Here is a 14,826-nt window from a genome sequence, read left to right as displayed (position 1 = left end):
CCTTGCTGGTGTTGGTTTGCTTTTGTTACTTATTTTTTAAAGTATTCCATTAACTTTCTTTGGAACTTATACTTTATTATTGTCATCATCATCGTCATCCCATCATCAGTCTTCTTCAGAGTACTAGGGATGAGCCTCGGGCCTCATCAACACACAGGGACTGTCGCTGTGTGTGGGATACAGTGTGACATCTCCGGGTGTAGATACAGTGTGTGATGATTTCTTCAAGGTCCCTGGTGTTTTTCTGTGTGATGGCTACATTCAAAATCACCTTGTTTTAGAATAATATTCTTTTCTGGGTGTTGTGACACATGCCTGTAATCCCAGGGAGGCTGAGAGAATTGCCATGAGTTTGAGGCCAGCCTGCACTTCATAGATGAGACCTTCTGCCTAAAAAAAAAAAAAAAAAAAAAAAAAAAATATATATATATATATATATATATATATATATATTACAATGGAGATATATATCTCCATTGTAGTTTCCACAGAGTGAAACTTGAATCACTAAGCTGTATATTCATACTGTGTTTTACTGACTGTAAACTGGGAACTTGAGCAACCTAGTGGAGAACACATCCAGCAATGTTTTATGAAACAAACCAACAAACAAAAAAGTCTATCCCTTGGTAAATCTGGGAATTTTAGTTCAAGGAAATTGAGTGGAAACTTGATTCAGTCATCCCTCTGTAATGAGCTGTAATTACGAGGATGTAGACCCACAGCCCTTCCTCTCTGTGGAGAGCTGAACAAGCAGAATAAGTCCTTCTCAGTGAGGGCACCACAGGCTAGAAACAAAAGACTTTGGTGGGGAATTGTTGAACACCAACGTAACATGTGAGCTGAGGAGCTCCCTCTAGTAACCTTACAAAGTGGGGCTGTGCTACACATTTTATGTACTAATGAAATCTAATTTTAAAAATATTTAAAAATCAAAAAATATATTAAGAAGTGGGCATGTGGCTGGAAAGGGTCAGACACACATCGAGGACATGCACCTTAATCCCCCAGCAGCTTTAAGACAGGAATTACCATCTCCCCACTTTATAGATAGGAAAAAGACTAGAAGCTTTTACTGTCACGAGAGTTGCATTTCATTCCATTGCTTTTTCATTTTGTATTTTATCACATACATATAGATATCTAAAAAATAGCTTGCTTGGTTTATTTTTTCCCTTAACGTGGAGGCATCGTGCTCAAGCTCTTCCATGACTGGCTTACTTTATATTTGATTTCTAAGATTGCTCCATGATGTTGTGTCATTTTTCCTTTATTCACTTTCACTGTTGACTGACTGTGTTGTGAGAATGTCTCCACTGTCTAGTTCTAACAGCAGCTGCTAAGAATTATTCCTGTGTCCCAGTGACCCATATCCAGGAGTTTCACTTACATCCTGGGGTACACTGGCTGGCAAAGGGTAGAGACTCAACCTTTCAGGATGCCAAGTCACCCTCCCAAGCAGTGGCACCAGTTTCTCTGTCCGCATCAACTCTATGCTTCCCTTTCATTTAGAAGTGAGACTAAGTCTCACCTGCTGCACCAACAATGGCTTGTTCCTTCTGGTGTTCATCCTCAAGGGGCTTCATTGTCCCTTTGGGCTTGTAGGAGTCCATCATGTGGTCTTCCAGACACGAGGCATCACAGTGACCATCTGTCACATTGGTCCAAATGCAGTTTCTGTGCGAGTCCTCTCTTTTGGACCTTGCTGGTAGCTGGGAATGTAGGACCAAAACCCAGGCTTCAGGAAAAGGAGGCTGCCCCTTGATAGATGGTTCCAGGGAAATTGAGGCCAACTGTTCAGAGCCCCAGCTCAGCAGGAGGCTCCTTCCTGCCGGAGGAAAGACCCCCTTGGGGTTCCCTAAGGCAAGTGTGCCTGGCTGAGAGTGGACACAGAGCCTGTCACAGAGTTCACTGATCCTTCATCCCTGACACCCCGTGCATCCCCTGCCGGGTCTCAGGAGCACCTGCGCAGGCACAGTAGGTCCTGTATGTACAGAAGCCTGGTGGAGGGCATGAGGGCCCCCAGTCACCCCTTCCCAGGCAGCAAAGGCAGTGTCCTCTCAGGGAGGGTATGGACCTGGGAGCAAGGAACCCTGACATCTGTGGACATCATCCTTCAGGAGCTGGAGAGCCGATGAGGTCATGCCAGTCCTATGCCAGCATTCCAGGTCCGCTCTCTGCTGACAAAAGACACAGCCAGGGTTGGATTCGAGAAAGTACAGAAAAGCACCAGGCTTGTCCCCTGAGAGTCCCGGGAGTGAGCAGGACAGATTGGAGTCGGCCTCAGGGTATCAAACCCAGGGATACATTTCCCTGAGCTATACCCCCAACCCTTTATATTTTTTATTTTGAGACAGTTACACAAAACTTTTTGATAAGACTTTCTGTGGTGATGTTATAGGGAAAGTAAGAAAGAAAGAGGGGCCAGTTTTTTTAATGTACTTGTGGGTAAAATCCTCCCAGGCCTAATATCCCTCTAAGCAGAGGCTGAGTGGCTCCTCCAGGACACGGCCCCTTCTCCGACCCTGCAGCCTTGCCCGCCTGTGTATGCACAGGCTCCGGGAAGGCTGCCCAGTGGCCTCAGTCTCAGCCCTGGTCGCAGCGAGCCCCTTGCCGCAGGAAGTAGGGCTCAGCTTCATCCCAGGCCCAAGCTCTACAGTCAGAGACGTGGAAAGATACAGCTGTGTGTGTCAGAAAGGACCTTTCCCCGTTTCTTCAGTCTCCAAGTCTCCTGTTTGCGGCCTGTGCTCTTCCATGAGCCGTGACAGCAAAGACCCTGAACCTAGAACCCAAAACCCAACCTGAGTCCCAGCCTACCACACGCTGGCTGGGAGCCGTTATCTCAGCTTGCAGCTAGAAGAGAAAAGAATCTGCAAGTTGCAAACTTGTGAGGGTTCCATGACGTAAAATCCAGAAACTATGTGGAAAATCCTGGCTCTATACGAATCAGTGCCTTCTTCCAGTTTAACTCTCCAGTCTGAAGACTTACCGTTTTTCTTTCTGTAAGAAAATGAGCACTAACTAGACTAGTTCTCTGAGAGAAGGGAGATGAGATGCTGTGTCTTTTGGCTACTCCCCTGTGAGCTTTTTTTGGCACCTTGTAGCTCAGAGGCTTGGGACAGAGCGTGTGGGTGTGCACGGGACCTGGAATGAGCAGGAGCCAAGGATGCGGGCTGGAATCTGTGTACTGTGCTGGGAAACAATGGGAGAAGTGTGGCCAAGACCACAGCAGCTGGGATGAGGGGGCGGAAGTGTGCAGGATGGGTTGGGCAGCCGCGGGGACTGGCGAAGACACTGGCACAAGTTAACTGTCAGCAAGGATCTCGACTCCCTCAAGTGACAGGAAAGTGCAAAGAAGGTAACTGATTTGGGAGCCTAGGAAGGTTCAGGGCTGGATGTGGTGGTAATCTTAGGATTTGGGAGCCTGAGACAGCGAATTACCACAAGTTCAAGACCAGCCTGGGGTACATAGTGAGTTCAAGGCCAACCAGGACTCAAAAAACAAAAATAAAAAACATTACAACTTATCTTTAAATGATTCCATTACTTTTATCTTTATAAATGTATATACATACAAAAAAATAAAATCATAACTTTTGAATAAAGATAAGTAGGCATATGGGTGTTTACAGGAATATTGTTCCAGGAAATATTCTTTTGTGCATTTGAAATTTTTGCAATAAAAATGTTGAAGAAAAAAGCTAGATAGCAGCTTTCTTTCACATATTGCAACATCTTCAGAATATGTTATCAGGTGAACAAAGCAAGGCATGGAATGTGTCATAGGTGGTTCTGTGTTTGAGACAGGGTGCTGACAGCGCTGTGCTGTTAGCATAGATAGACACGTTCTGTCTTTCTCCCATATCAGAATTGTGAATAACAGCAAATGCAGAACCTCCATCAGTATGTTTAGCTTTCATTCACTGGGAACTTGGTTTTACTTGGTAATCGTGACCATGGTGATCACGAGTGCTTTTATTCTATCCCAGTCTTGATTACTAATGTAATCACACTCACATCACATGTCACACTTCACACAGTGACGTGCAGACCCCAGGATGACTAGGAAAGTGTTCAAGACTACTGCAGGATTTCAAGAGGCCACAGAAGGCCAGAGGCAGATGAGGAGGCCCATGCCGAAGAGGCTGGATGAGCAGAGCAGCCCTGGTTCAGCCCTGCCCAGGGAGCAGGTCCACAGACCAAGCAGTATCCAAGAGGCTTTGTGTCACAGGCAGGAAGAAAGCTGTGATGAGCTGGCGCTGTATTCAGAGAGCCAGAAGTCCATCATTTGCTAGTTTCCTGGTCAGGGCTCATGACAGGTGACCAGGCAGAGATCCTGCATTTTGCCACTAACTGTCTGGGGGGCTCCTCCTTTAGAAGTTTAGGTAACAGGTTTGGTAAGCTCTAGGCCTAGTTTTTTTTGGTATGATTTTCTGTACCTGTGTATCGTGGTGGTCCTCAGGTAATTTGATAAGTTCCTAAATTCCCTTTTTTTTTTTTTTTTTTGGTCTTTTGAAATGGAGTCCTGTATATAGCCTCGGCTGGCTGAAACTGGTAGCAGTTCTCCTGCCTCAGCCTTCCAGATACTGAGATTACAGGTGCACACCGCCACATCTGGCAGTAAGTCATCTGTTGGTGTGAATAAGTTACCAGTTTGAGCCTTATGGCTGTGCTAGCCTGGTGGTGGTTGTTATTTGTATAGACAAGGTGTGAGGTCACTGTACCTTGGAACTTGTGCTCAAAATGGAACCACTCTGGGCAAACTGGTTCTTTAGAAAATAGAATAACACAGGCACAACCTGCCCTCTGCCTTGCAGAGGCCTGTGTTGATGTCTGTGTTTGTTTGTCCAGAAGGATGAGAGGAAGAGGGTGGAAGGGAACACAGGTAGGAAGGAGACCACTCCGTGTCTACCCTGCATACCACTCTGACAGTTGAATCATGTGAGTGGATTATCTCCTAAAATTCATTTTTTAAATAAAAAACAGCTCAAGTGCAAAAGTCTTCCAACAAAAGGAAACAGGGAGAACAGAGTTAGGAAGTGTCTTAGTTTTTCACCATTGGAGCCATGCTGTGTGCTGTAATCCAGGAGGACAGGTTTGGTTCAGCTCACGGTTTGTGGGGTTTCAGTCCATGATTGCTGGCTCCGCTGCTCCCAGGCTGGTGTGAGGCAGAGACACCAAAAGGGCATGAAGGCTTCTCTTCTCACGGTGGCCAGGAAATAGAGAGGGGGAAAAACAGATAGTTCCAGGCCTGAGACTCCCTCATCCCTTTCCACTGTCAGAGGAGCACTGTTGTCATTCCAGGACCCCTGGAAAAAGGGACAAGAAACCCCCACAGGACAGGCATGGCCCTGGCTCCCACCCAGCTCCCTGGAAACACTTCCTGCTCCTGAAGCCTTTGTGCCATCCCCTCAACCGCATGGTGGTTCTCATAGTAACAAGGTCCTTCTCAAAGGGAAATCACGGAGGAACCCTGAGGGAGAAATGAAGGGGAGGTGAACAGCACAGCAATGTGACAAATAAAACAAAAAATCCAGAGGGCCATGTGTGACCTAGTATTACTGCCACTCCATTGAGAGGATTCCTGGCAGACATACTTGGCTGTCTCATTTTACTCCAAGTTTGTCACATAATCTTCACCTGAAGCCACACAAGGAGGCAGCAGACTCAGCTCTAGCTAGCTGGTAAAAGATGATAGTGGCCGGGCTGTGAGGGTCAAGGTGCAGGGAGGTGCTGAGCCCCACACAGGCATCCTCAGCCACCGCAGAAACTGAGTCCGGGCCTGTCTCTGTGTCTCTGCCTTCCTTGGACATTGTGCCCAGAGTACTGTGCCCAGAGGACAGTTGAGCATGCTATGCTTCTGTGCTATGTGATCTGGAGCAAGTGCCTTAAACACCCTTGCTTTGATTTCCTTTTCTATAAAAGGAGCAGGCAAGAACTGCAGCATTCATGGTGGTGGGCAAGGGAGGATTCAGTGGGAAGCTACATCCAGAGGGTCAGTTGATGACTTCTCTTTCCTTTCCAGTTGGCCATGGTCGGAGTGATGGGGAGCGGCTGATGGTGTCTGACTTCCACGTCTTTGTCAGGGACGTGCTGCAGCACGTGGACACCATGCATAAGGACTACCCTGGCCTGCCCATCTTCCTGCTGGGCCACTCCATGGTAAGCAAACAGCTAGAGACTAGCTCAGATGACGCCTGGCACCCAGCCTCGTGGGGTCATGGGGTATGGTGTGGCCTGGCTTTCTCCCCACTGCGGTCCACACATCCTGCACTTAGAATTTTGGGTATCTTAGAGCTCAGGACGCAGGCCAGTTCCTGTATATAGCCCCCAGGGAAGCCAGGGCACGTCCTCTATCTGTCCTCTTTGTCCCTGCAGTGCCATCTCACAGGGTCCCTGGGGAAGCCATTCCTTAAAGCCACTCAAAAGCCTCTTTACTGCATGAATCTGCAGAATCTCCCAGGAATCATCCAGGTTTAATCATGAAGTTAGGGATCCTCCTACCAGGCCAGATCAGCCCACAGAAAGGTTGACCAGTTGGTGGAGAACTGGGACTTCTTGAAGCTGAATGCCTGGAGACATTCACCAGGGGAGGCCTCTGTAATCTTCTCACTTTCGGCCTCTGCTCTTCCGTCTCCCTTCCCTGCCTGGCCCACTGAACATCTGAAATAGCATCCTTGGCTTTAATTACCTTTGAGCTTCCAACAGCCAAGCCCTCCCTCCTCCCTCACCATCCATAGTCACTGAGCATTCTTCTTAGAAACTAAATTTCTGAAGCCTTTATGAAACCAAGAAAAAAATATAGCAATCTATTATTATGATTGGATTTTACCATCCCACCCCCGCCCGTTCCTCTCCCAAAAATCTCATATCAAACTCAGAATGGATGAGTCGCCGGTCTGCCAGCTTTTGGCTTGAAATGAAGAGACTGTGTTTATTGTTTAACTCAGGGCCCATGGGCAGGAACCTTATTTATATCTTTCTGAAATGTTCCCTCTTAGAAAACCCAGACAGGGAAAAAGAGGTGTGATAAAATAACTTCAGATCTAGTTTGTCCAACATTTGACCGTGTCCATTCCAAGGTAGCTTCTCCTCAGGCTCTTGGCCAGGAGCGGGTCATGCTGTAGGAAATATGTGACCTACTTGCTTTGCAGGGTGGAGCCATCAGCATCCTTGCGGCCTCGGAGAGGCCCGGCTTCTTCGCCGGCATGGCCCTCATTTCACCTCTGGTCCTCACCAGTCCGGAATCTGCAACCACTTTCAAGGTAAAGGGCTTTTGGCCTCACCATCCCTGGAGGTCCCCCAGGACATACAGCTTCTGTTTATAGCTAGCATCGAGGCCAAAGGGCCACAGCCCCAGCCCGGACGTCATAGCTATTGTTTGAAGGTTTGGACAGGTATCAGGCATTGTTGCTGCCAGGCTCCTTCATTCCAAAAGTCAGGCTCATTTCTCTACAAAGATGCAAGAAAAAGGCCTTCCTGTTTGTGCATGTTTTGTTGACAAGTTTAAGAGGGAAAAGGTTATACATGCTCTTTGTCCAGAGAAGTCACACCACCTGAGGGTCCCATGGCAGCTAGAGCTGTGTGCCACTGTGAAGAACTGGATACTATGACCTGGGAGGCCGTGGGCTCTGCTGCTTGGTTTATCTGAGGATAACGCTACTCATGTCACAGCTCTGAGCCTGCAGATAATCCCCAGAACAGCCTAGGTTCTGCCTGCCCCAGGAAGGTGACAGAATCAGAGGTACACAGGACTCTTCCTGTTGATGGGCATCAGTATAGAAATGTCCTTGTAGAACACAAAGCTTAACAGTAGATGCCACATAGCACTGATGAGGGTGACAGCCTAGCCACGTCCCCAGGAAACATCCTTCTCCTCCAGAGCTGGGCAGAGGTCTCAGGACTGTCAAAGGGGCAGGAGGTCATGGCCCACAGGCTTACCCTATGGACACCTGCCAAATGACAATGACTGGGGTCATGTATTAAATAATGGCCAAAGTACAGTGGCACATACTTGGAATCTCAGCTCCCAGGAGGCTAAGGCAAGAAGGCTGCCTCAAACTCGAAGCCAGCATGGGGTACATAGTAAGTTCAAGGCCAACCTGAATGATATAGTGAGACCCTGTCTCAAAAAACTAAGTAAGTAAATAAATAAATAGGTGTTAGCTCTTATCCTCTCCTGGGAACGAAAGTAGGAATGTGTTCAGTTTCCTCCAGCCCAGGCCACCCGATGTTGACCCCGTGATGGCTTCCTGTGTGTTATAGAGAATGGCAACAAGCTGAGATGAGGCAGGCTGGGCAAAAGACCTTGGGACGATCTGAGAGTCAAACCAGAGGCCAGCAGTGCACACTTCATTCCCCAGGGAGCAGAGAGTTGTCAGCACGGGCTCTGCTCCCTGCAAAGGGCGTCCCTGCTGGCATGAGGTCCTTGGTCAGCAGTAAATCTCAGTGCTGTGCGGAGCAACAGTGGAGGGCGTCACTGGATGATTGAGGTCCCCGAGCTTCATATACCACACGCCACACACTGATTCATCATTAAATGTGTGAGAGAGGCCAGACCCCCTGATGGGATTAGCAGGCAGCAGCAGGCAGGATTGTGGAGGAAAGGAGTGGCTTCCCTGCACCCCTCGGCTGAATGTTTGAGGACCACGAAACAGTCTTGGCACATGGGGTCCACACCACTGCATGACAGATGTCACTGCTGCCAGGGCTGCCCACTGCATGTGGAAGATACGTCCATGGAGAAGCAAATGGCGTTATGTTGTGCCTTAGAGAAAAGCCCAGACTGGGGGACTTTTCAGATAAAATATACAGGGAACAGAAGTGGGGCTGATGGGGATGCTTCCCAGAATCCCCCAGGGCCTCACACTGGTGGAGGTGATGCTACTGGGTACTGTGACCTTTTGGAACCCATACTAATAGATCACCTTGTCAAATCAGAAGCCGATGCCCCTTGGGAAACACAGGGCTCCTCTTATTAACCAAGACAAATTAGATTTCCTTTTTTCCTGGAGCTGAGGGCCACCTCCCACCCGGAAATCTGTTGCTGCTCCTGACTGCTGCAATTTTGAGTGACACGGCTGTGAACCTGGGCCTAGCCTGCCCGGGGTCACAGTGACCATCCCTGTTTCTTTGATCTTCCTTAATAACCTCCATGAAAGAGTGTCACAGAGTCTTTTACTAAAAATTTTTTTGGTTTAAAAAGGTTACAAATAATCTGTGAGTATGGTTTGAGTCTTGAAACTCTGGGATCAGTCTTCCTTGGTTCTTCTGGTGGCCCATTTATTTTCTGGTTTTGTTTTGTCATCTTGCTAGCCACACCTCTTAGAACTTCTCCATCCAGATCTGCAAAGGGTCTTCCTGCAGGGACAGGGCCTGCTGTAGAGAAGGTTCCTGATGGTGAACTTCGAAGGTCATCCATCAGCAGTTGCTGCTGTGACCCTCAGAAATGCAGGGCTCCCCGCCATGTGCCCTTGTCCATGAGACCAAAAGAGTAACTCGGGTGGGCAGTGTGAGACCCTGAGTCTTTGGGCACAGATAAGCACACAGGAGTCAAGCAGCTCCTCACTACCAGCATGGGAGGACGCCAGCTCGCCCCCACCCCCCAAATCTGCCACCATCTGCTTCTTAGCTGAGGCTGGTTTTCAACAAGCTGAGATATATTTAGCCCAGAGAAGGACACAATAAGGACAGAGCTTGGTCCCCCAAACACTGCAATGCTGAGGAAGTGGTTTCATAGAGAAAGTGGCAGCAACAGAGATTTAGGAACAGAAATCCCACAGACCCCACCTCTGCTGTTAGCAGGGTAGATTTGTGTCCCCTGACCTGTGTGTGTCAAAGAACAACACACACAACACTTGGGACTGCACAGCAGCTAGTCACACTCTTCTTTCTCTGGGAGCCTCAAGGGAGACAAAAATGTCCTGGGCAGAGCTTGAGGGCTGGCCCCACTGCTGGGTGACAGTTATTGTGTGAGGCTCTTCTGCTATCCCCTGAGGCAGGAACACAGGAGTCACCTAGTGCTGTGCGACAGCCCTCCTCCCAGCCAAGCCTGCAGCTCGCCAAAGTAGTGAGGAGAAGGACAGAGAGAGCCAGGTCCTCAGTCTGGGGCACACCCTGCACAGAGAGGAAACAATTCCATTCCAGAGGGCAGGGAGCACTGCAGTGCCCTCTCACTGAAATGTGAACCCAGCCCGCTTCTTGTGTAAACATCACACAGCCCTGTTAGTCATAGACTCCATAGAGCGGTTGAGGCCAAGGGGCCGGGAGACAGGAAAGCAGGCTGGGCACCGGCTGTCGCCACCCTTCAAACCGAAGCTGAATTAGCCCCCAGAACCCAGAACTCAGCTGTGACCGTGAGTTGGCCCCAGTGGCCTCAACAGGGAGCTGCAGCAGAGAATTCACCTGCTTACTCAGAGCTAGGGGTCACGTTTCCAGACACGTGACTCAGGACAGACCGTCCCTCCAGTGAGTCCCTGAAGACTGCTTAGGGGCCCTGCTCTGTGAGCTTCGCTGGGAAAGACACAAGGCATGTCTCTTGCATACCTGTGCTGAGAGTATCTGTCCTCCCAAGAGGCTCAAGACCCCTGTTGTGTCACAAGTGGCTGTCCCCATCCTAGTGCCTGGCCACAGTGCTGCCCTTGAAGAAGACTCCTTCCACACACAGCTCGGCTTGCTGGAAGCACTGTCAGGCATGACTTCACTTAAGGGCCTCAAAATCTCCCACTCCTGTCGGGTGTGGAGAGAGCCTTAGAGCCTATCCAGGGGGTGAGGGGCCCCAGGGGGCCCCATCTCTGTCTCAGCGCTTGGACAGGCCAAGTTAGGTTTGTGCAGCTGCAGAGTTTATAGCCCTGGCAACCCAACCCGACCCTCAGTGTGCTCACTCAAGGGAGATGGGGCCGCAACCCTATGAAGGCCACCTGGTAGACAGACCCCCGAGAGGGAGCAGGTGGTGTAATGATCTTGGCCCCATCTCCAGTCTCGATGAGCACCCCTGGTTGAGGCCTCTGTATCCCCTGGGAAGCAGGTAGCTGGGGCCCAGCTGCTGGTGGAGGCTGAGGGAGTCACGACTGGCCTGACTGGACCAGCCATCTGGTTTGGCCTCCATAGCCTCACTCAGCTCTGAGGGTTTGGGGGGCACTTGGCTATAGTTCCTGTCTTCCCTTTGCTTCCCATCCCCAGCCTCAACTCTGCTTCTGTCCTCCTCCTACATCCTAAGCTTTTCTCAGTCATTAAATTAACATACCTGAGAAAACAGTGGGAATCAGATAAGGTGGCCCATGCTACGATCCCAGCTAGTTGGGAGGCTGAGGCAGGAAGACCTAAAATTCAAGGCCAGACTAGAGACCCTGAATAAGAGGAGGGGAAGAGAATCTCTGTCATAGCTGCTCTGAGCATCCCACTCCTGTGTCACAGTTCACCCTTCTTTCTTGGCTTTTTGGTAGGGAAAACTTAAGTATGTGTTTTTTTGTTTTTGTTTTGTTTTGAGCCTCTGCCTAGTAGAGTGTTGTTAGAAATGGGACTTGGAACCGACCTGTTTAGAAAAAGCTGAAGGTCAGAGCTGTCTGAACTTTTGTAGTGTGGCTCCTTCAAAAGGGCAGCATGCTGCTGGCCCAAGGGCCACTCTTGGAGCAGAGGCCAGCGGACATCTGAGCAGCTATGCGTGCAACCTGGCAGCATCTGTGCATCTGTGTGCCAGGACCTCTCTGTTCTCGGCATGGATCAGGGCCCGTGAGCTTAGGGCCCAGATGTGCCCATATATACGACACTGACCAGGTGTGAGACCTGTGCCTTCAGAAGTTCAGGGCTGTACCCTCACCCACCCACATCTGTGGCTGAGTAGCAGAAAGTGCCCCCCAAGCCAGTATACTTCACTTTTTTATTTGCCCAGGAAATAGTTCTTGTTCCAGATCTGGCTGCTCCTATCTCTTAGAAACAACTGGTCACTGTGATGCCCTTTGTATAAACCAGTCCCTACATGACAAGCCATGCTGCCTCTGTACTTCCTGCTTATTTATCTTATATAAGCCCTAGATCACCAGAGATTGGGGCCCCGATATTCTGGGAATGATCCTGATCAGTGCCCATCAATGTAAATAAATATGCCTCCACGGCCTGGGCATCATTTCAGTGTTTCTCTCGCCGTGGCAGCTGGACAGCTAGGACCATTGCTAGGCTGCCTGAACCCTCCTCTACCTAGTCTGGTGAGCTTAGCCTTTCAGGTGCATTTGCTCCTGAGCCCACTACCCCCAGGCATGTCAGGGCAGCAGGCAGGACTGCCACCACACAGGAGTCCTTGTAGCCATGAGTTGGCTGAGCCCTTGTGTGGAAATAGGACGTAGGTTTAAGGACACTGGGAGTGTGTCTCCCTGGTGCCCAGAGCTCAGAAATGTGCCTCCAGAGTGTGCCAGTTGACAAATGAAGAGATCTGGTGGTGGGCTCGCATGGAGGGACTAAATGCCATCTGATCTTGGTGTGTACCCCCTTGACTGGGGGTGGGTAGGACGCTGGCTTGCGGAAATACACTGGGTCCTGGATAGGGCAGGCACACGGACCAGGGACAGAGTGAGTGGCATTGCATACAGGCCTTCCTAGCAAGTGTGGCCCGTGGCTCTCGAACCTGTAAAGCTAAATCCAGTTACCCCACAGCAGGGGTGTCGGCACAGGAGGCAGCAAGAACAGCACAGTACCTAGAAGTCGGCCATACATAACCCTGGAACACACATTACAGTTTTGTCTTTGTGATGTTACCTTGGGGCCACCATCGCTTGGGAGGAGTCCCTGGGATATTCTCCCTCATACACACAGTCTAGTGACATTTTTCTTGATTTTTAGATTCTTTTTCAACTTTGGAAGGCATGGATCCCAACTACAGAGCTTAGGTTCCCAGAGGAGCATCAGTTCCTGGCGTTCACAGATAATCTCATCCAGCTTTCAGAATTTCCCAGACTTCGTGTTCTGCCCAAGTGATGAGCCTCCTTTCCTGGTCTGGGCATGGAGCTGGCCCTGGCATAGGGCTGGCCCTGGCATCGTGAACTGTGTATACCTGGTGTGCTGTGTCCCTCCAGAGGGCTCTCCAGGAAGCTACCTCAGGCCCTAGCAGGAAGGGGTTTGCTTGGCTGGATACCAGGTTTGGTGCAGCAACCTCGACTTTGTCCCTGCAAAGGCAGGGGCGCTGTCCTTGTTCCAGAAGGGAACAAGGTGTGTACCACCCTAGTGTCAGCACCCTGCACCCACCCTGAGGAAAGATCAGAGCTCTCATGGACACACAGCGGCAGAGAAGATTGAGAGACAGTGGGACACAAATGACACACTCAGAGGGAGGCAGATGCACCATTCAGGGAACAGCCGGGCTCAACCAGCCTGCAGCTCCCTTCTGAGCATGCAGAGAGTCAGGCCTCCAGTTCCTCATGGTTAAATGGGGACAAAGCTAAGCCTCACAGAATTTTTGTAAAGATCAGAAGCCCAGGCACCAAACAGAGAAGGCTTCTGCCCTGCTCTGAGGTCCTCATGCTGTGAGCCTTCACATGGAGCCCGCTGTGCAGTGCTAATTCCAGCATCTCATAGCTTACTTTAGAAATAGCATCCTCCGTCTCCAAGGCTCTGCACCTCAGAAGGGCAGGCAGCCCCTCTCTGAGGGGCTGTGACATCTGATCTGTTTTCCTGGGATCACAGAACCGGGATAGGAAGGGGCTGAATCAGGTTCACAGCCAATGAGTGTTATGTGTGGTTCTGGAGACAGAAACCAAGGCCTAACCTGACCGTCAGCCTAGCCAGCGTGCACGAGCACCCACTGTGTGCAGACTTTCACACTCAGGAAGTCCCCTGACAGCTGAGGAAGCAGAGCAGCTGTGATGCTAAGGGCCTGCCTCCCTTCACGACGCCACTGGGCCACAAATGCAACCCAGTCAGGTCGCCTCCCTCTGCCCCTCAGGCTCCTAATTAGGATTCTCTCTGACCCTAGTTTCCCAATTCCTCGATCACCACCCATGATCCAAATGATTCTTTCCTGCTGTCTGTTTTTAGGACCCTAGAGAAATGGCTGTGTACACACACAGAACTGTTCAGATTCACACAACCGAGGAGGGATTGCAGGGAGAGTAGCCACGTGGAATCCATCGCAGGCCAAATAGACAGGACACAGCTATGTGCAGTGGTACATGCCTATAATCACAGCACTAGGCAGGTTAAGGCAGGAGGGTAGCCATGAGTTCAAGGCCAGCCTGGGCTACATAGCAAAACCCTGTCTCCGAAAAAAGAAACAAAAAATAGACAAGACATCCTTGCCTCACTGTAGAGGCCACCTCCCCCACTCCCCGACATGGAGTGAGCCCAGAGAGAGGGGCTGAGGTTGACTGAGTCAGGATTGTTCAGTGGGGAAAGCGGCCTCACTGCAGGACAGCTAGGGGTCCACCTGTCACTGTCTGCAGACTTGGGACGAACCCACGCAGGTCCCAGCTCACCTCTTTCTCCTGCTTTCTGCCTAGGTCTTTGCCGCGAAAGTGCTCAACCTGGTCTTACCCAACCTGTCCCTGGGAGCGATCGACCCCAATATTCTCTCTCGGAACAAGGAGGAGGTGAGTGTCCCACTAGAGCCAGGCAGCCCCTGGTGAGGGGATGCACAGAAGCCAGAGGCTGTGTCATGGCTTCGGGGCAGGTGCAAAGTAGCTGGCAATGAGAGTTGTGACCAAAACATGCAGAGAACTGGAAGAAGCCGTGTGTAGTGAGGCCTTTCCCGGCACAAGTGATGAAAACTGAGCCAAAGCCCTTTAAGCAACAGAAGGATTTATAGGTAAATGGAACCAAAGACTGCATCCAGAGACCCAA

The 14,826-nt window shown here is 50.2% G+C and overlaps 1 protein-coding gene across 3 annotated transcripts in view; it reads left to right on the top strand.

Annotated features, from left to right (window-relative positions):
• The window catches only part of Mgll (monoglyceride lipase), a 91,494-nt gene that overhangs the window by 63,967 nt on the left and 12,701 nt on the right, over window positions 1–14,826 (top strand). For all 3 annotated transcript variants that reach the window (XM_063237802.1, XM_063237803.1, XM_063237801.1), the window contains exons 4-6: window positions 6,026–6,162; window positions 7,155–7,265; window positions 14,487–14,576. In XM_063237802.1, the coding sequence (XP_063093872.1) occupies window positions 6,026–6,162; window positions 7,155–7,265; window positions 14,487–14,576 (338 nt within the window). The remainder of the gene's footprint in view (window positions 1–6,025; window positions 6,163–7,154; window positions 7,266–14,486; window positions 14,577–14,826) is intronic.

This window comes from Cavia porcellus, unplaced genomic scaffold (assembly GCF_034190915.1).
Source record: "Cavia porcellus strain 051 isolate PalLab524CR breed Dunkin Hartley unplaced genomic scaffold, mCavPor4.1 scaffold_27, whole genome shotgun sequence".
Classification (NCBI taxonomy): domain Eukaryota; kingdom Metazoa; phylum Chordata; class Mammalia; order Rodentia; family Caviidae; genus Cavia; species Cavia porcellus.
The sequence above is the reverse complement of the archived record's forward strand: the minus strand, read 5'-3'. Positions and strand labels throughout refer to the sequence as shown.